This window comes from Alternaria viburni (genome assembly GCF_023758015.1).
Source record: "Alternaria viburni strain BMP 2772 chromosome Unknown scaffold_6, whole genome shotgun sequence".
Lineage (NCBI taxonomy): Eukaryota > Fungi > Ascomycota > Dothideomycetes > Pleosporales > Pleosporaceae > Alternaria > Alternaria viburni.
In genome coordinates this window covers 215,164-235,434 of record NW_026055775.1, presented here as the reverse complement: position 1 = coordinate 235,434, position 20,271 = coordinate 215,164, and the positions used below count along the sequence as shown (strand labels likewise).

General features: G+C 53.7%; 6 protein-coding genes across 6 annotated transcripts; 2 read left to right on the top strand and 4 right to left on the bottom strand.

Annotated features, from left to right (window-relative positions):
- Positions 1-949: 949 nt before the first annotated feature.
- NMD3 (ribosome-binding protein) lies at positions 950-2,500 on the bottom strand (the record flags this gene model as incomplete). The annotated part of the gene is made up of 1 exon (XM_049352415.1): positions 950-2,500. The coding sequence occupies one exon, from the start codon at positions 2,498-2,500 to the stop codon at positions 950-952; it is 1,551 nt and encodes a 516-aa protein (XP_049212794.1).
- Positions 2,501-3,000: 500 nt separating this feature from the next.
- ATP25 (ATPase synthesis protein 25 mitochondrial) lies at positions 3,001-4,248 on the top strand (the record flags this gene model as incomplete). The annotated part of the gene is made up of 1 exon (XM_049352414.1): positions 3,001-4,248. One exon carries the CDS (start codon positions 3,001-3,003, stop codon positions 4,246-4,248), a length of 1,248 nt encoding a protein of 415 aa, XP_049212793.1.
- A 257-nt stretch (positions 4,249-4,505) lies between these two features.
- Positions 4,506-5,824, bottom strand: J4E79_003519 (uncharacterized protein; the record flags this gene model as incomplete). The annotated part of the gene is made up of 2 exons (XM_049352413.1): positions 4,506-5,423; positions 5,483-5,824. The coding sequence occupies 2 exons, from the start codon at positions 5,822-5,824 to the stop codon at positions 4,506-4,508; spliced, it is 1,260 nt and encodes a 419-aa protein (XP_049212792.1).
- Positions 5,825-8,789: 2,965 nt separating this feature from the next.
- On the top strand, positions 8,790-10,510 carry J4E79_003518 (uncharacterized protein; the record flags this gene model as incomplete). Its single annotated transcript, XM_049352412.1, has 2 exons — positions 8,790-8,923; positions 8,977-10,510. 2 exons carry the CDS (start codon positions 8,790-8,792, stop codon positions 10,508-10,510), a joined length of 1,668 nt encoding a protein of 555 aa, XP_049212791.1.
- A 724-nt stretch (positions 10,511-11,234) lies between these two features.
- Positions 11,235-13,817, bottom strand: J4E79_003517 (uncharacterized protein; the record flags this gene model as incomplete). Its single annotated transcript, XM_049352411.1, has 1 exon — positions 11,235-13,817. One exon carries the CDS (start codon positions 13,815-13,817, stop codon positions 11,235-11,237), a length of 2,583 nt encoding a protein of 860 aa, XP_049212790.1.
- An 874-nt stretch (positions 13,818-14,691) lies between these two features.
- On the bottom strand, positions 14,692-18,330 carry J4E79_003516 (uncharacterized protein; the record flags this gene model as incomplete). The annotated part of the gene is made up of 3 exons (XM_049352410.1): positions 14,692-16,259; positions 16,306-18,087; positions 18,135-18,330. The coding sequence occupies 3 exons, from the start codon at positions 18,328-18,330 to the stop codon at positions 14,692-14,694; spliced, it is 3,546 nt and encodes a 1,181-aa protein (XP_049212789.1).
- Between the last annotated feature and the right edge of the window lie 1,941 nt (positions 18,331-20,271).

The window sequence follows — 20,271 nt, the reverse complement described above, 5'->3', positions numbered from 1 at the left end:
AACTTAAACTTCAGGAAACTCAAAGTTGACCCTATACGACTCAGTGGAGCAAAGCCCGCGACCTCGTTCGAGCGCGGTGAGAAGCCGTTCGGACGGGAGCGAGTCTTATTTCCTGAACTACCTAGGATTGCGTGTCGCCAGGATAAGCTGGCGGCGATGGTGCGACACGCGAGGCACCGGTAACCACAAGAGCCGGAAAGCCTACTCGCAGATTGCGCAAGAAACTGTAAATTAGAATGACAGAGAACGCTCGTGGAACACTGTTCATTGAACTCTCGATCTCACAGAGAATCTCGATATCGCCACTCAGGTGCCCAGGTGGTTAGCTGTTGAGGCGGCCGCGCCAACTCTTTCGCTGTCCTTGGTAGCGCATGACACATGGCGCAACCTTCAATTGCAGATCCGGATCGCCTGCAACATCAGCATTAGGCAGCACACATCCGTTGACGTGACCAAGGATATCCCCGCGGAAGGTGCTGGGCGTGGGCAAGGGGAACTATCAAGCCCTGATCAAAGTTCAGAACCGGGCCTATCCGTGCCGATCTTGTGTAAACTGTTGAGCTGTGTGAGGCCTGAAAATGAACCTTCACAGAGGCTTGAAGCAAGCTGGTGAAACCGTCGCCATCACTACCAGCCGCACTGAGCTAGCGATACGGCACCTACGTCGCCGCGCTGAGGGCACGAGAATCATGATAGCGAACGATGTCAATTCCTGCTTTCACCTGCAGCAGTGGAATTGTCACAACCTCTACAGCCACAGCGACGAACGAAATGGCGAGGTGAATGAAAGTATTTTGAGATTGAAGCACAAGATGCCCAGTCGACATTGGATGAAATCGACAATTCTATAAACCTGGTACTTCCCGTCCCTTTTACCCGCCAAACGCCCGTAGATGCAGCAAGCCACAACGCCATAACTCATGCGACATTGATCTCGTCATTTTTAACTTCAGTCGTGCATCTTCATTTCCTCGAAATCATCCAGCAGTTGATCCATCGGAATCTGCAGGCCTTCATCCTCATCGTCACCAAGACTGCTCTCAGTCTCCATGGCATCTGCGTCGCGCTGCTTCTGTTCCTGCTGCGCCTTGTATAGCGCCATGGTAGCGCGCAGGTCTTGGTCCTCCTCGACGTCCTGCAAGAACATCTCGAAGTCGCGCTCCATCTTCTCCTGATCTTGCTTACGGGGCAGCATCTCGCCTTCATCCTTGTTGATGCGCTTGACGCGCCAGTTGCGCTTGTTCTTGTTCTTCTTGGATCGCTGGTAGTACTTCTTGACAAGCATGACATCTGGAATAGCGGCCGCGTACTTGTTGTTGTTTTCGAGAACGTCGAAGAGATCGTTGTTGAAGTTGGTGTTGCTGAGGAGGTAACCCATGACCGAGTCGCCAACGTGCAAGATACCACCAAGATGTGTGCGGCAGTAGTATGTTGTGTCGTTGACGCCCATATCGGAGGAGCGGGCTACGGTGGCTTCGGCGAGGAAGTGGCGGCCTACTGACTTGCCTAGAGGCTCGATGTCCAGGACAATGAACTCGGTCAGTTCCTGTACGTCTGCGAGGGGTCGGAAAGGTGTGCGCCAATAGATGTCCGTGGCGACATCGGCTGTCTGGAGGGTCGAAGGGTCGAGGAGTTGTATGGAGGTACCGATGCGGGTGCAGAGTGTGAGGGGCGAAATGTTGCCGATCTTCTTTGCGAGGGGAATAGGGAGGACTACAAGATCGTCTTTGCAGATGGGTACGATTTCGCAGGAGAAGGAGAACTTGTAGTTCTTGGTCGAAGTGTGGATATCGTGCGAGATGAGCTCCTCAGAGCGCTTGATGTTGACTGGGATGACGGCCTTGAGGAAGTCGCAGAAGCCTACGGCATGATTCCGCTGGGAGAAGAAGAAGTCGATACCGTCGTGAACTTCCTTGATATTGATCGTGTCCTTGTGGGCTCCGTGCTTGAGAATCAACTGCTCCAAGTACAAGAAAGTTCTCTTGTGTGGCACCTTCTGTCGGATCTGCACACAGGCCCTCCATGTGTTGTGGGTGTAACTCTTTGCGCAGTCTGGGCACTGGTTGTAGTTTTGTGTGTATTCGACCTCAAAGCTCTGCTGCATAATGGCGCCCTCGTTGATCTCCGACTGCACGGTAATCTTGACCTTGATCCTCCTGCTGTGGGGCTCGGTCCAGATGAAGCCGGCATCGATGATTCGCAATTTGTTCAGTCCGCGCAGTTTCTTCAGGCAGAGAGCGAGCAGTTCGCGCGATTCGGGGGCAGCGACGACCCAGGTGGTGGGTGGGGAGAGCCATCGGTCGCAGTCGCGGCACATGAGCAGGATTGCCTCGCGCTGAATTCCGCCCGTCACGTCCGTCTTAAGTTTGATGCAGTCGTAGCAAAAGGCGCCCGAGAGTGTGCCATCGACAGGCGCGCCGCAGTCCGCGCAGAGAATGGTGGCCGAGTTCTTGGGCTCAGGCGCGAAAGAGCGCTGAGCATCCATCATGACGCCCTCCATGTGTGCGGTGTCGGTTCGATGTGAGTGATTTCGGAGGTGTGAGTCCCTTCAGGTATCAGAGAACCAGGGGAAGGATATATAAAGAGAGAAGTAGCGGTCGGTGTGAGTCGGACAGGCAGTGACTGCTTTGAAATTGGTGCCCCGCGTGCCCGATGATTTTCAAAAGTTCGCCGCAAGCCCTCTTTCGCCCCCACTAGCTCGCTTGGCAGGTGCATCCCAAAGGCGACCGCGACATCATATCAGTATTAGATTATAGACACACAATGAGCAGACTTTCACTCTATGGTGGGCCGTTCATAATTCATGCCACGAACAAACACTCGATATGTATCATAGTGTGCGGTCATCACAATGCTGGTGCTACACGGCCAGACATGTGATGGGGAAGTTCATAGGACGCTAGTAGGGGCCCACAGTCGGTGCTGGGAAACACCGATGTCATCGAGAAAGTTGAACTGCGCAGCGCTGTGCCACCATTCGTGTCTGCTCTATCCCACACCATGTCTTTCTCCAGGGCTGCCTCTTCTAGGTTTATCTGCAATGCCTGTCGGAGCACCCGGGTTCGCCAGTCCACCTCAGTGTCTCGACCCAATGGCGCATCTTTGCGCACCGCGTCTTCGACAGTCTCGCCATGCGCCTTCAGTACGAGTGCACGTCGGCGGGTAGACAAGAACGATCCTTCCACGGACGACCCCGGGTTCGCCTTCCTCAACGACAGTTCCAAGCCTGTCAACGAGGATACCGTATCCCAGGAAGCCACAACAGACCTCTCCGAGGGCTGGAAAGAAGCTGCGCCAGAAGTCGCGACCGAAGCCTCGCCATCTACAACGCCACCATCCCAACAAGACAATGCAATCCCGTGGTATCTCAGACAACAAGCATCGGTCCCGTCGCCCGCATTGAACCCCGCCCAGATGCCTGACCTCCCACCGAACCCGCCACCTCTCGTAGCGACCCTTCTCGAATATGTCTCCATCACCTCCGGTCTCGACGACTTGCAATTGCTCGACCTGCGAAATCTCGATCCTCCGCCTGCGCTCGGCCCCAAGCTGATCATGCTTATTGCGACAGCGCGCTCGGAAAAGCATCTCCACGTAGCAGCCGACCGATTCTGCCGATACCTTCGACGCGAACACGGACTGAAGGCGAATGCAGCCGGTTTGCTGGGTCGCAACGAGCTGAAGATCAAGCTGAGGCGAAAGGCCAAGCGCATGCGAATGTTGGCAAACGTTGGTGGTTCCGCACCCGAAGGCAACATTGACGACGGTATACGCACAGGCTGGATCTGTTGCACACTGGGAAAATTGGAAGCGCATCCCGATGACACACACATGCCAGGCGATGACGTGAAACAGTTTGTCGGTTTCAGGGACATCAAACCCGGCGTCAACGTAGTCGTACAGATGTTCACAGAAGAGAAGAGAGCTGAGACAGACCTCGAGACATTGTGGGGAGGAGTGCTAAGGACACATCAAAGGAAGGACAAGACCGCCGACGAAGCACTAAGGGAATTGGAGCAAGACATCGAGGATCTGGAAGAGGATGCCGAAGACCTTGATTATCGAGCACAAGAGTCGCCGCAGGCAGTCAACAAGTCGCCCACCGAATCTAGCAAGACTGTTAGCCCGCCGACACCCGCGCAACAGATACACCGGCCCCGTCCCACTCCTGGTGACTTCTTTCCACCCGCTTCAAACCCAGAAAAGAGGAAACAAATACGCCGGTTACACACAGTTGGTCTCAGATGAGTGTACGAACGCTACGATTGAACGACTTGTACAAAATGTAGAAATGCTGTAGAACTCGCTCCTGTGCGAATTCAAATGGTGCAGGACGTTACACTAAAAGAGACTTCAATGACACACTATAGTAGTGTTGTGGCAAATAATTGGCTTCTAAAATGTACAGGCAGCGCATAGCAACGCGCGCGCGTAACATCGAGTATGATTCATATATAAACTAACAAAAGCAGAAACTACAAACTAAAAAGACACCAGCAGACAACTCACATCATCACAGCCATGCCTTGAGCGGTTTTTCCTGCCATGCCACCCAAGTCGAAATGCTGGACCTGCTTCATTGACCCTTGACCACCGGAAACATCGAGCACTGTAATCGCCGCGTTGGTGGTTCCATTGCCAGGACTCAAGGCATAGACAAAGTCGCCTGCAGCGCGGAGATCAATGAGACCAGGATCGCCATTAGCAGACAGATCGAGCTGCATGATGATGCTCGCGTCATCCAGACTCATCTCCACGACACGATTGACACCGACGTCTGTAACGAACGCGCTGTTTGTTGCATCGGAGATTGTGGCCCAGCAGGTTGCTGCTTGACCGTCGATCTTCTGGGAGCCTTTGACTGTCGCTTGGCCTTGAGAGTCTACCGATAGGACGGCAGCGCCAAAGGAAGCGTCGGTGACGAAGAGGGAGGATGGATCATTGGGCATGACAGCTGAGCCGAAGAGCACGGCGGTTCCTTCTGGTGAGCTGCGAACGTCTTTCTTCGAGAGAGCGGCGGCGCCGTTGGAAGCTTGCACTGCGTAGGTGGAGAGGAACCCTGTGTTGTTCACGGCTGGATCGCCTTTGACGGTGGTGAAGAGAGCGGACTCGTCGGATGAGAAGAACGCCTGCGACACGGTGTTTAGGGGTCCAACAGGGGGAGTGGTCTGTCCGAGGTCGAAGGGTCGGAGGTCGTCCATCTGCCCAAGCCCTTGCTCGGAGAAAGGTGCGCATGAGATTCCAGCTACTGCACCTGTTGTTCCCACGCATGCGAGCTTGTTCTTTGCAGATGCCGCGACGGTGTTGGGAAATTCTCCAGGTATGGCTACGGGCTTGCCGGCACAGGCGAGTGATGTGGGATCGGTGGCTGATATAGTCATCATGGTAAGGGTGTTGGAGCCAGCGTTCACTGCAAACAGATTCTGGAACTTGTCAGTCCAACATTCTTGTCCATGTTCTCCGCAGATGTGTATAAACTTACGTTTCCAACGACAGTCAATGACGACTGGCCAACCAATGCATCAGGCGTCGCGGGCTTGCCATCTGCGTCAACAGCAACAGAACCCGCACCACCCGTCTTCATAACTTTGCCTTGCGAAAGCATACCGTCGGCTCCAATGGGCAGTGCAACGACAGCGTTCTCGGCATCGTTAGTCAACATGTAGATGGCTTTGCCGACAGCAGGTTTTCCAGCACTCTGCTGCTGCATGCAACTCATGCCACCTTGTTGTTGTCCCTGGTGTGCGCCTGGACGGGGTCGTTGGTGTGGTGCTGCTACTGCCATCGAAGGGAGGAGAGCGAAGAGGAATGATCTTGTAAACATGTTTGCGGTGTTGAGTACGGTGTGAAAACAGAACAGAGATTAGTGGCGAAGTGTAAATGGGTAGCTTGAGAGCGAATGTATGGAGAAGGTAAGATAGAGAGTCCAGCTGATCTGTTGAAGGCCCCATCGTCAAATACACACCCTTCTCTTATAGAAACTGCCTTTGAGCCAAAGCCTCATACTATTGCGTTCCAAGAGACTGCGATTATTCGATCAAGATTCCCCAATCTGGAATGGCGTCTAATTTCAAAGGACGACCGGGGGAGCAAGCCACTCCTACAGCCTCAGGCTGAAGATTACAAGGATTCTCCGCACCACCCGTCGCTTGGTTTCATAGAAAATGCAGCGCAAAAAGATGGCACATGTCGGGTATACGGTAAATACGAAACGGTGCCTGTGTCAAGCGAGCGCTTCGTCGATCTATTGCCTGAACGAGTAAATTTGATTCTGAAGCAATTACTAGAGACGGCTAGGATGGAATTCCCAGCTGAGGATAGGGCCAGGGCGCGCAATCTGACTTGTGACACCGTGTCTCAACTGCGCCCGTCAGACATGTCAACCGGGCCGTTGTCATTGGCGCGACATTTGGGATGGATACGGCATAATGGGAACACTAGACTTGGCATCTGCGCAGCACGCGCAGCTTCGTCGCCTTGATCGCTCTTTTTTTCTGAGAGAGACTGATTACCTATCAGGCTTCTGCACTTTGAGACCATAAGCACAGTGGGCCATTTCCGGTCTTCCTATCGGGTGGCTGACAGAACACCACATCTGAACACCTGAGCGCCATAGGCTGTGCACGTGATGAAGTTCACCTTCAAGCCCTTCAAAGGCGACAAGAGTTCTCCCGACGGTATGTCCAATCAGGACCTATAAAACTCCAGGTACGGGTCGCTAAGCATGCATTCCGCTCTATTCAGACGATGGCGATACGCGTAATCCAGGACAAAGGCGGCGAGAACAGGTTCGACGAGCGCAGAAGTACGTGTCGCTTCTATGTGTATACCAAGTGCTCTCCTGAGTTGACGGATCAGAACACATCGCGAGCGCAAGGAAGCATACACGGCTTCTCTCGAAAGTGAAGTAGTCCAGCTCCGCGCGAATGAAGCTCGGTTGTCGCAGGAGACGAAGACACTGTATTCTGAAGTCGCTTTCTTGAAAAGTCTGCTGACTCAGAACGGCATTGCGATACCCGATAGATCCAGAGTAGGACTTGGTCAACAGGAAGAGGGAGCGAACGTAGAGAGTGAGAAGAGGATCGCTCTAACCGTTGGGCAAGAAGAGAATAAGAAAAAGAACCGACGGAAACAGATATACGTACAGCAAGTGCCTCAGCAATCGTTACGTAAGTACACTACGGCAGGAGTACGACGAGTTTTTTCAATCCGTGGTAGCTGACACTTGTCATGCAGCCGGCTCGGCACAGCTCATAAGCCCGCCGTTGTCTGGCTCCGCATTATCAGGGTACACATCCACCACGGGTTCGCCTGGCGGCTCTGCGATATGCATGGGTAATATGGACCCAAAGATCGTTGGGATGGACTTCGTCTTGACGTATGCCACTGTCCTTCCTTTTCTTCAGCCGTTTGTCACTAAAGGTCTTTGCGTAGTCTCGAGTCTCCCTGTTTACCACATATCGATGTGGCTTCGCCCAATACTGGCAGCTCCGACACAGATACTTCTGCTTCGACCGGCCACGCCATGACTGTTTCAGCATGCCTCTTTCATCACCACCCTTCACCACCTGGGCAACGACAGTTCTCTCCTTCGACTTGGGAGGTCCCACAGGCTAGTATAGACCAGCTTTTGGCATTATCTAGTTGTGTTCCGCTCCAAGACGGCGAAGTCACGCCAGTACAGGCGTGGGATTATATCCGGCGACAAGAGGGATTTGCGGGACTGGAGGCATACAGGTGGGACAGCTTGAAAGAGAAGTTGGTGGCATTGGTGCGGTGTTATGGCTTTGGCGGTGTGGTTGAGAGAGAAGCTTTTGAGAACGCGGTCTTTGAGGCTTTTGTGGTTGGGAGGGTGTTCTGAGGAAACGGGGGCATCTGAACTGATTCTCTCTTTGCGGAATACGAATCAAAGACCGCAGATTGCGTACACCATTACGTCGGCACTTTTTGAGCATGGAGATGGTAGTGCGATAGCGGCGAGATGAGGGCTGCAGGGCCGCAGCTAGTTGCCGTGGTGACTCTGGCGAGGTATTATTCCCGAACGCCCAGTCACCACCGCTGGCAAATGGCACGGAGGTCGTGTATACGATACCTATCTCTTTTCACCCAATTGGCATTCCATCCAATCTTGAACAAGTCGCCGATAGTAACAACATTGTCAAAAGAGCCTGCTCCTTCTCTTTACTGTTTGGCGGACCTCGGCACTGAGGAGCCATCCTTGCATCATCCATCGTAACAAGCGAGATACGGATACGGGATATGGCGGACCTGGACCTGCGTCGCGTGTCGCTTCCCCAACTCACGCAGCACGCATCAACGGACAAGTCAAATGTCTGCCCGATTTTGACCACTTGGAGCAGCACAGCGCGACGCCAACCAAGATTGAAGAAAACTGGGGACGGCAAACCCACTAAACGCTCCCGAAAAGCTTAGCCCTCGACTAATCGATAGATCGCCCAATCGACAGCCCCACACCAAACAACGACAGCAGCGTCATCAGCGCCTACGTCGCCACCTCGGGCCGGGCGACTTGTCAGCATAGCCACCCAAGTGATAGAAATAGTATAGTACCTGCAGCCAGCCGTAACCCGTAAGACACGCGTCCCGGATTCCCTAGATCCAAGGAAAACAATAACTCTCCGGCTGCCCCGGAAACACTGCGGTCTTTGTTCATTATCCACCCACTCCGCAACCAAGCTTTTGCGCACCGTATACCAAGCACTGCGCTGAGAAAGCTTCGAATACCCTCCATTCGTTACCTACATTCGTTATCGACAATCAGCATGGTAATGTGGAAGGGTGTTGTTTCTGCTGCCGTGGCGGCGCTAGCCACCAGCGGGGCAACCGCAGCCAGTTACGACGACATACCAGACATTGAGGTCTATGGCCAACATTTCTTCTACACAAACAATGGCTCGCAGTTGTGAGTACACGCCCATTCTGCCAGTCTAGAGCACGATACTGACAGCATCCAAGCTATCTGAAGGGTGTCGCATACCAGCAGAACTACTCTCCCAATGGCTCGACAAGCGCCGATACCAAATACACAGATCCATTAGCCGACGGCGACGCCTGCCGACGAGACATTCCCTACCTCAAGCAGATCTACACAAATGTCATCCGCGTATACGCTATCGATCCGACCCAAAACCACGATGACTGCATGGAGCAGCTGGCCAGCGCAGACATCTATGTCATCTCCGACCTGGGAGAGCCTGGCACGTCGATCGAATCGAACAACCCAGAGTGGGACGTCACGCTGTATCAGCGATACACAGGGGTTATTGACGCGCTGAGCAAATACAAGAATGTCATCGGCTTCTTTGCTGGCAACGAGAACGTCAGCAGCGATAACCAAACGGCTGCTGCCGGATTTGTCAAGGCTGCTGTCCGCGACACCAAGACGTATATCCAAAACCAAGACTACCGCAACACGCTAGGCGTGGGTTACGCGACTGCCGATGTGCCGTCGCGCAATGAGCTTGCGCACTACTTCGCGTGCCAGCCCGGCGACTCAGGAAACAAGACGTCCATCGATTTCTGGGGCTACAACGTCTACTCGTGGTGTGGCGACAGCAACTACGCTTCTTCTTCCTATGGCGAGCGCGTCGATTTCTTCTCCGACTACCCCGTCCCGGTCTTCTTCGCTGAATACGGATGCATCGAGGGTTTGGATGATGGGCCTACCAGTCGTCCATTCACCGAAGTCGAGGTTCTATACGGCAACATGACTGACGTCTTCTCTGGTGGTATCGTCTACGAGTGGTTCATGGGTGAAAACGACTACGGACTCGTTTCGCTCGCTGACAATGGCGCCAGCGTATCGCCCTACCCCGACTTCACATCTCTACAAAGCCAGCTCGCCTCCGCGACTCCAACTATTACTCAGCGCTCTGAATACACACCCACCAACTCGGCACCTGCCTGCCCCTCAGTCGGTGGATCATGGCTCGCGCAAGCCTCGCCACTGCCTCCCAACGTCAACCCCCAGCTATGCGCTTGCATGGTCGACAGCCTGCAGTGCGTCTACAAGTCCGACGATGACGACAAGTACGCCGACGACTTCAACTTTATCTGCGGCGAGAACGAAGATTACTGCAACGGCATCGCACGCAACTCCACAACTGGTGACTTTGGTGCTTACTCTGGCTGCGACCCCAAGGACCAACTTGCGTTCGTCGCAAACCAATACTACATTGGCCAGAAGAAGCGCGCAGATGCTTGCAGCTTCTCAGGCAGAGCTAGCATCCAGAGCGCAACCACTGCTGGCAACTGTGCCTCGCTACTGAGTGCTGCGGGCAACAAGGGCGATGGTAGTGTACCTGAGGCTACGGGCAAGGGTACTGCGGCAGTGAGTGGTGGCAGCGGCAGCGGTGGTGCAGCAAGCTCCAGTTCGGAGGGTGCTGCCCCCAGCGTCAACGCGCCTGGTTTCTTCCCCCACGGCGATCTAGTCATGGGCGCGTACGCTGTTCTGGCCGCGGGCAGCTTACTCGGTATGCTTGTACTGTGAGTGAGCTGAGGAGTGACCCGGTAATGTAGTATCCTTGGATGATGTCAATGAGCATATGTGGCTAAGGCGGGGGTATCTTCTGGCGTTTATCATTTAGTGATACACATGAGCAATGTAATTCAAATTCTTTCTATACTTCGATAACTGTGCATGCTGCGTGTGTCAAGTCGAGGTTCACCTGATCTATGAAGATGCGCACGTCAACCTTGTCAAAACCGTCTTGTACGATTCATCACATTGTCAGACCAAGCTTTCAGTCACATGCATATCACAATCATTGGAGATATCAAGTTGCACCAACTCCCGATACATTCTATGATCTACGAGCTGGCCTTTTCTTCTTGTTTCTTTCTTTCTTCATGTAACTACGCTGCAGTAGCGCAATACATCTTTGTTCTTGCTGCGATGGCATCGTCTCGTGCCTCGTAGCCCCTCTATACATTAGAGCGCCCAAGTGACCGTACGTACATAAAACCCTCAGAGATCAGACATATCACATCTGAAATCTGACGACATGCCAATCCTGTCCTTTCCAGGGAGATATCGCTGTAGAAAAGGGAAGGCCCAGACCCAAATATACAGCATCCCCGACGCCGACGCTACGCTTGAAGCCAAGAACTGACATTATAACATTCTGCTGAAATCAATGTAAAGTTGATGGTTTATGAACCCCGAATACATTCAAGCTCGAAGGTGAGCCCTTCAGTCGAGACTGTACGAGAAGCTAGTACATGTTGGGTGGCCCAGGACGACCTGGCTGCTGGCGTGGAGGTCCGCCGAATTGGCCGTCGAACATCATGCGTGGATCTTCACCACCTCGCATACCGGGCATTGGGGGGCCGCCATAGCCAGGAGGTGGGAAGTAGCCAGGTGGGCCCTGCATGCCATTACCACCGGGTCCTCCTGGTCCGCCTGGAAAGCCTAATCCGCGGATACTGCCACCGGGCGGGAAGCCAGGAGGATGACCAAGCGGTGTGTTGCCAGCTGAGAAGCTCGGCCCTCCAGGTCCCATTTGCTGAGGGTTGGGACCATTGAGGCCAGGTGGCTGGCGCATTGGACCGCCGAATCCTGGTGGCGGAGCGATGTTCGGCCGCTCTTGCGGTGTTGGCGGCATTCCTGGTTGACCTCGTCCGCCCATATATGGCATATCCGGTACGGGCTGCGAAGGTATACCCATATTGGTTGGCATGCGCGGGTCACCTCCTGTGTTGCGGCGCTGGAGGCCCATAAGTGGATCTTCCGGGGTGGGATATCCCATTGGCATGCGCTGGTTCTTGGCTCGCATGGACTCCTGCTGTTGCTGTTGCTGTTGTTGCAGTCTTTGCATATGCTGAAGCTCCAATTGGCGATCGGCAGCCTCACGACGCAGCATCTCGTTCTCTGTGAACATACGAGGGTCTTCCATGAAACCTGGGGGCAGACCACCACGACCCTTGGCCTGGTGTTGAGCAGGGTGCTGAGGCTGCTGTCTTGATTGCTCGAAGAAGGGCATGTTATGACTTTCCTGAGATGGGCGAGGCAAGTTGTGACCCTGTACCTGCGGTGGTGTAGCGCGAGAAGGTTGCTGCATCAAATTCAATAGGAAGTCACGCTCACGCTGCTTCGTGACTTGATCGCGTTGCGTATCCTCGCGCTGACGACTGTTCAACAAAGCTGCGAGGTTTGCATCTTGTGGGGCACCACGTTGCGGCGGGGGCTGGTGGGGATAGTGATCTTCTGGATGACCGGAGTCAGGGCGTGGAGGTCTGAATTGTTCGGAAAGTGCATTTTCTGGTGACATGCTGTTGAAGCGGGATTGCTGTGAAGGTCGAGAATCCGGTGGGCCGGCACGTGGAGCCAGGATGTGCTCCAATATGCTCTGCTGTTCGAGTGTCCTTGGAGGTGGTCTACCATGCTGCAGATCCGGCGGCGGCGATTGCTGATGGAAGTCTAACGAGACGCCTCCACCCTGTCTCATACCGTTCGTTGGTGTTGGCATACTCGTGGGGGGTTGGGGTCCCGGGGAAGGCCCAGTGCTTACTTGACCAAGCATCTGGAGGATACGTTGGAAGCCTTCTTTGTCGGCGTTCGCCTCCATGGCAGGTGCTGGCGATGCAGGTGCCGCGACCGGCATTTGGCTGGGCGCTTGCGACTCTTCCGGTTTCGCAAACATTGTCATGAACCTCGACTTCTTATCTGGCTTGGGTTTCGCCGAGATGGTCTCTGCTGGTGGGATCTCTGCCGACTTGTCTCTACCCCAGTTTCCGAAGAGGATTCCCTGTGTAGGTTCGGCCGCAGAAGGCGCGTGCAGGGGCGCAGTTAACATAGGCGGAGCGGTGATTGAGACAGCCGTAGATATCTCTGCGGGAACCTCTCTTGATTCCTCTTTTTCGCCAGCCGGGGTATCCTTAGCCCTCATTTGCTCCTTCCAGCGCTGGAAGTCCTCTTGTGTGCGAGGCTTGAACTCCTTCTTCTCAACTTTGGTGTCCATCCATTCTGGGTCTTCTTCACCACGGTTACCGCCCCTGTTCCACTCGCGGCCGTTGTCTCGCTCGCGATCTCGGTCTCGTTCGCGCCAACCGCCCTGGACCCCGGTCTTTGTACCCTCATCTTTATCGTCGCGACGACCCCAGCGCGGCTCGTTTCGCTCGCGATTGCCACGGCGTGGGGCTACGTCCATCTCGGGGTCGCCCTCGTGCTTGTCGCGGTTGCGATCGCCATTACGGTGAAAGCGCTCAAAGTCTTCCTGGCCCAGACTCTTGCGTCCTTTGACATTTGTCCAGCCCTCACCGTCCTCTCGTGGAACGCGACGGCCATTGGCGTAGCCCTTGTCCCGGTTCCGGTCGTTTTCGCGGTCCCGTGTCCACCGGTCGTTCTTTGGAAAGCGGTCGCCAACGTTGTCTCCGTCTGTAGAGGTGAAGCCTGTGCGTTCCTTTGCATCGCCTGTGCCCTTCGCTGGAGTGCGCGCCGAGAGGAAGGCTAGCTTTGGCGGACCGAGCACTGTCTCTTCGCCAGGTTCTACAAAAAGCGCGTCAATAGCGGCCTTGATACCCTGAACATCAGAAGACTTACGCATGCTCTGGCGCCGACCGAATTGGCCCATGGGGTTGATCAGCGGTCGCTGCTCATTTGGCGTTACCCCTTCTCCGTCTCGAGCGGCCCGAGTGCGACGCATAGTTCCATTGTTGTTGGCGTGGCCATTGTTGGTGTTTTGGTCGGCAGGCACATCCATCCATTGTTGGATTGAAGGTAGCCCGTCCGGCTTCTTGACGAGGGGAGACTCTTTCAAAGCCAATAGGTCAGCCTCCGAATAGGTAGGCCCCCGCATTCTCGCGAGCTCAATGCAGCGCGAATGAGCAGGTGTGTGTGGGCTAGCCGAGGCTTGCTTTACTCAGGGACGAGAGGCAGACCGAGAAGCAGGTGGTGTAGTGTTTGGTTATTGGTGATGGGTGAGGAGGCTGTCCTGAAGCGGGCGGGTGGTGAATCGCTTGACTCGCTTGCAATTGAACAGTGCCCGCTCTGCAGCCCTTACGAGGACTAAATATGCGGCCTCGGTGACGGTTCCGGTTCAAAGAGACGTGTACGATGGCGTGATGCTGAGTGGTCGCAATATAAACGTTGAGCAGACGTGTGCGTGTCGCAATTCGTTGAAGGAGGTGAGGGAGCTCGAGGTGGGATGCAACGTGGTAGGGGTGTGCGGCGACAGAAAGCGGAGAAGAAACGGTTGCGAGCTCGCTGCTGACAGCAGAACAGCAATTTTGGGGTGCAAATGACTTGGAGAGCTCTGGGATACTTGGGGGTAGGCAGCGGGTGTGCGGTTGATAGCGCAGATGTTTGTTGTGGTTGTGAGTCCAGGTCGCGAGCGGTGCGGGCCTCTTCGAGAGAGCCCTGGGAGATGCGCGCCAAGAAGTGCTGCGGGAACGAGTGCCTAGCAGGTGCGTCATATTAGGGTCCAGCACATGGGACTTCAGCCTGCACTTTCGCTGAAGCCGCGTCTTCACAGTAATCACGACATGATTGCGCATGGGAATCAGACCATATCGCGTGATGGTGACAGCCTTGATTTCTTGCCAGGCAATCGCGCCACAAATGACCTTCAGATGACCTCTAGATTAGGAAGTCGCAAACAACGCCCTGCAATGCCTCGGAGTGGCTTCCCCAACGCCGCATACGGTTTACAGACATGTACAAAACTACAAAACTCAGACCTTGCATAGCGAAGCGATCGTTTCGCCTAGGCTGTCACTGCTCCATGCAGCTACCTTCTCCCGGTCGCATGTGTCGTAGACACGCCCGGCCAGGGTCCTCAGAGCGCGATGTCGCGGATCATGGCCATCAAGCATCATCTGTATCCACGGGATAAGCCCGCACCTCGTGATGAGCGTCGTACTGCCTTCCACATGTGTTGCTCGCAGCAGTAGCTTCACGATCTTGTCCTTCGCCGACGCAGGACATGATCGGGAGCCGTAATGAGTCAACAGCTGTTCAAATATGTTGCTCTTCCTAAACAGTTCCATATCTGCAGGTGTCCGCAGACTGTCCAGAAGATAGTCGAAGTACCAGTCCACTTCCTTGTGGTAGGTGGTGTCGTCGTCTGGTTGACTGGCAACGATGCGATGCCAAAAGAACCGCAGTAACGAATGGACATCCCAGGCTGGGGAGGCCGTAAGGAAGTTGTTCACTGTGCTGAAGAGCGTGTGTGTGGGATCCGCTACAATGCCAGCACAACGAGCGGCTAATACACCTCCAACGTAGGGGAAAGCTTCAGCACCTGCCGGATCCACCGACTCCAAGACCTCGCAGAGGAGAAGGTAGAGTTGCTGAAGATCCCAGTCCGGAGTGAGCCCCTGCTGTCCAGTAGCTGTGTCGTCTGCTTCGGCATTGTTACGACTGCTTGTCATAATAGTCGCAATGACACGTCGAATGTTGCTGATGGCTTGTATGCGGATCTCGGGGTGCTCGGAGCAAAGGCACAACAGTAGTTCTCCAATGTCTCCATCATCAATTGCTTCACTCAGCTCTTTCTTCCTCCAACGTGTGAGTCCAGTGTGCTTCTTGTCTTCGACGGGTGGCCTTTCAAGATCGACGGCAGACCTGAGCTTGGCATGCTGCTCAGCCTCTTCCGTAGGCCTTGGAACCGGCGATGTCGATGATCTATCTGAGCCGCTGAAGTCTGCCCCAGTTGCCAGCTTCAAGGCCTCCTTCGCTCTTTCTTTGCCCATTTTCCACAAGAAGGCATCCTTCAGCACCTCTTTGTATGCTACATTCGCTGATTCTACCAGTGCGTCGCGTACGTGTTCCAGTGCTGTCTCGTCTTCGCCAATTAGCTTGAGGAGATACAGCAGTCTCGACAGCCACTGAGCAATGGAATCCGCCGTGTTATTTGTGGCTGTCTCCCCACCTTTGAAGGGCCATTGTTCTACTAGTGTCATGAGCAAGTTACTGAATGGCCCAAGCCCAGTTGTAGACTGCGCAGTGCGGCCACACATGACATCTAAATCATCAAAGTACTTGATAGGCACCTTGGTGAACCGCGCGCAGCAGTCGTCCAGGAACTCGAGGACGTCGGTGGAAGGAGTCACTGATCCAGAGGTTGATCCCAAACTAGCAATTAGTGCATCGAGCGCGTCGGGCGAAGTCTTGGTCTGCAACATTTCCTGGTCGTTCAAAATGTCGCTCAAGAGAGACCTAATGCCTGTATACAGTTCGCTCTCTTTTGAAGTCACCAGCAGCCTGAGAAGTGTTACGAATGGCGAGTATTGGAGTGATTCTACAACAGTCAGTAATGGCTGTCCAAAGAAGAAGAGATGACGTACTTTGCTTTTGCCACCAACGCATAGCTGGTGAAAGTTTTGCCATCTGTATCCAGTGTTCTAGCTCCATGATACGGAAAACCTTGTCTTCGGGCGAAGCTGTGGGCTTATCGACCTCTACCAATGCGTTACACAACGGCAGCGAAACATCAAACTTCTCTTGTAGCGCAACTTGGGGTGTGGCTTCATAGTAAAGCCGCAGCAGCCTGGTGATCGATTCCCGCTTCATGTCTTTCAGACCAGGTTTCTTCAGTGCCAAAAAGACAGTGCGGATCGGCGGGCAACGTCTGCTGACTTCTGAAACTAGGCGCTTGGCTGCTTGCTCCCACTGTTTCGAGGATCTGGTGGCACTGGCATTGTTGAGCTCCTGGAGGACGGCCTGTAGCTTCTGGAGCGCTACGATTAGAACTCGGATGGCGAACAGCTGGATGAGGTCGGAGTTATGGTTGAGACACTTGGTGAGCACTTGCTGATTGAGAGGCTGCGGAAGGATGCTGTTCATAAGCACAGGTACCGGTGGTGGGTGGTCGCGGAAGTTCCTCTTCGCACCGAAGTATTTGGGTACAGGGAGCTGGATAGCTTGATACAAGAATGCGGAGTATCCTATCCATGTCGAAGTAAGCTTTGGATCGTAACTGAAGTCGCGTCGTTTGACAAAGTAGTCTGCCACTAGCTCAGGACAGGCTCGAAAGATATCGACGACAAGCTCTTGGTGAAAGGTATTTGCGTATGGCCTCTGGCTCTGGATGAACTCTGAGAGAATTATGTTCCGCACTTTAACAGTCTTGCTGTAGTTGTCAACTGATTCCAGGCCCAGATCGTTGCCATAGTCAGCTGCATCTTCCAGCTCGCCTTCGTCGTCATCAAAAGTAGACGGGTAGAAGCCCTGTGTTGGCAGCATGACACCATAAGCAGGGTCCGTGCAAACTAAGCGAAGGAAATCGTGAGCGAGCTGATCGGGTGCTTTCTGTCCTTCGGAAAGAGCGCCTTCCTCCACCTCATAGCTGTAAAGACTGGCTATACGCGAGAGTGCCTTGCCGTTCAAAATTCTACTCTTGGTGTGCCTTGCAATAGTCTTGTCTTGGAAAACATGGCTTGTGAATACATCGAGGATTTCGTAGATGAGGAACGGCGGGTCCGCGCGGATGTGATCGAAGACGGCACGGACGACGTTGGTGTTGGAGAGTATTTCGCTCTTTGCCCGCTCGTCCTGATACCTCAAATGCATGAGAAGATACCTGATGGCCGTAGTGCGAATGCTGGGTTTCTTGACATGGTCTGCCGCCGACTGCTCTCTTCCGAGATTGATGTTCCTTCCAAGTATCTTCGGCTCGAGTGTGAAGTCTCTCTTGGCGTATACGGCCCTCGCATGCGCACCTTCGTTGAACCGAGTAAGCTCTGTGAGCAGTCGCAATGCCGGCGCGATAACGCTCTCCTCCTTGGGTGCCGCCGAGGTACTTCGGACGAAACGACGAGCGACCGATGGCTGCAGCAGAGTCTTGGCCAGCAGAGTGCCGTACTCGAGGAAATCGCCATGGGTCGCAAAAACCTTGAACAGGAGCGCGAGCACAGCTGTTACCTGGGAGACAACGGCGCTGTAGTTGGTTTCGACAGCATGGTCCCACCCGTGAATCAGGTTCTGCAGGAACGTCTTTTCCTTCTCATCTTGGCTTCTTCCTTTCTGTGTGTCCAGGTATTCACGGAGAATGGCTCGCTTGCGGGGCACGTCGTGCTCATCGGTCGGGTAGAGGATCGAATCGAGGAATCGCTTGAAAGTACTTAGGCCTAATTATGTCAGCCGTTGATCATATAGAGCATCTGGTCGCACTTACCACTTCGGAAGCCGCCTGAGGAGCTCTGGTCGAAGTACAGCGCATTCTGTAAGTCGCGCCCAGACGTGATGTCCTCGGCGGCGCCATTCGGTCGTGGTGAGTTGCGCTCGTGGGTGTCGTCAAATCGCTGACGCTTCGAGTCGCGGTCAGAGTGCGCACTCTTGGTATTGGCCTCGAAAGCCGACCTTTTGCCCATGTCTCATATCCTGTCGCAAACACGGTCGCATGTGCTCGACCTCAAAAAAGTTCTGGAAGTTCTCAGCGGGAGCATGCAGGGATTAGCGCGCTAGCCGGGGTCAATGCGCGCTCCCAATCGGCCAACGTCAGTCATCACTCCGCAATCCACATCTCCCACATTTTCCAGCACCTCACCTTTGTCTCCTTGCAACACTGCAACATCGGCCAGCATTCGATACACGTATCCGCCCGTGTATCTTGGCTATTTGGCGTCTTAAAACACCGCGAGAACGAGTCTGTGACGTTCTCCCGATGTCTCAGAGCCTTGAGCGAGGCGAGTATGACCTCTCTTTGTGGCCACGGTAAGGGACGTGTTGCAGGCTGCTCTCTATACAGACCTGAACAAGGTTCTTCAAGACGCTGGTATGACAGCGCATAGATTTGATGGCTTCAGTCAAGCCAGACTACTGCTGATACATGTCAATCGACCGCGTCTAATCTTTCTTGCCCACTAGAAACTGTCACCGGCAAACATCCATCCAGAAACGCGCGCTCTGCAACTGTCTACCTCCAAAAAGACTACCTATTCGCGATCAACCCTCCGGCTATAAAGCTCCAACTCCGACGTCGCTCTTGAGCGGCAAGAATGCGAAAGGAAAAAGCCCTACCCGCCCAAGTGAAACGGGCAAAAAGAGACAAGGCCGCACTCAGTCTCGAACCAGCACCAAACTCAAGCCAGAGAAAAAGGCAAAAATAAACCTAGGTACGAGAGGTATTGCTGGAACCATGCGCCCGTGGCATGATCAGCTACTTCACAGAGGCGAGAAAACTGGGACAAGCATCTGGAGGAGTGAGTCTTTGCCATCGCCCTCACAAGCCCGTCGGAATGCCATTTTTTGCTCATTCGGAAATTCCTCAATGTTGCAGTTTAAATAGGCAGGGACAGGACAGGCAGAGATCTTCTGAAGGCAGAGCAATACTGCGAACGCAGGCGTTTGTTTGTGGGGTTGAGGCAGACAGCAGTCAGTGAGATCGCGCGGCGCCAGATGCAGTGGAGAGCCACCTTCACCTCGAACTTCAATCCGATGGCAAAGCGCATGATGTGAAAGCGGAAGCTTCTCTAGTCGAAGGGCTCTCACAAATCGTATCGTAAGAAGTGCCGAAGGAGTCCGTATCAATACAAGGATACGCTCTCTATAGTTGGCAAATGGCCTCTCGTCTGACGAGCTTTCCAGGTAAGAGCGAGACTCAATCACAAAGCGCAATACAGCGCTTTATAATTGAAGGAGTCTACTCCCTGTGAATTTAGTAGCGATCGACATCATGCTATAGTGAGAGTTGATATCAACAACACGCGCATCAACTGCTCATCAGAGCCCGTGTCTGTAGTTCGGCATTTAGTCGAACTGAACATGTGCAGCAACACACCACACACTTCCATTATTCTTTCGATTGTTTAATTGTATTTGTTATATCATCTACTTGTTCCGAAGCAAAACCACCCATCTTCTCTTCCAATTACAAGATCCTAGGGTAACAAGACCAAGATGCGACCGTGACTCTATTGGGCAAACGGGAAGGCTCAACGTGTTTCTTCTAATGGTGATGGGGGATGGGACAAAGACCACGTTCATGATGGTATTGACCAAGGCAGGAAATGCAAATATGCAAGGAAAGAGCAAATGACACAAACTCCAAATATGCCGCAATGTCGCGATACCATGCAGATGATTTGAGCGATGGGAGATGAAGTCGTCATAATGGCCCGAAGCCCTGCGCAACGAGCAAAGTATGGTCCGAGATTATAACGCCGTATAAAGTTTTGGTTGTATGTTTGCCGCTAAACGAGAAAATCCGGGGTATCATGCAGCGACGTGAAAAGGGAAATAAGAGGTCAAGGAAAGAGCGAAAACAGAACAATTGGTGGATTTGGAAAATTGATTTGTGCGTGTTTTTGGCA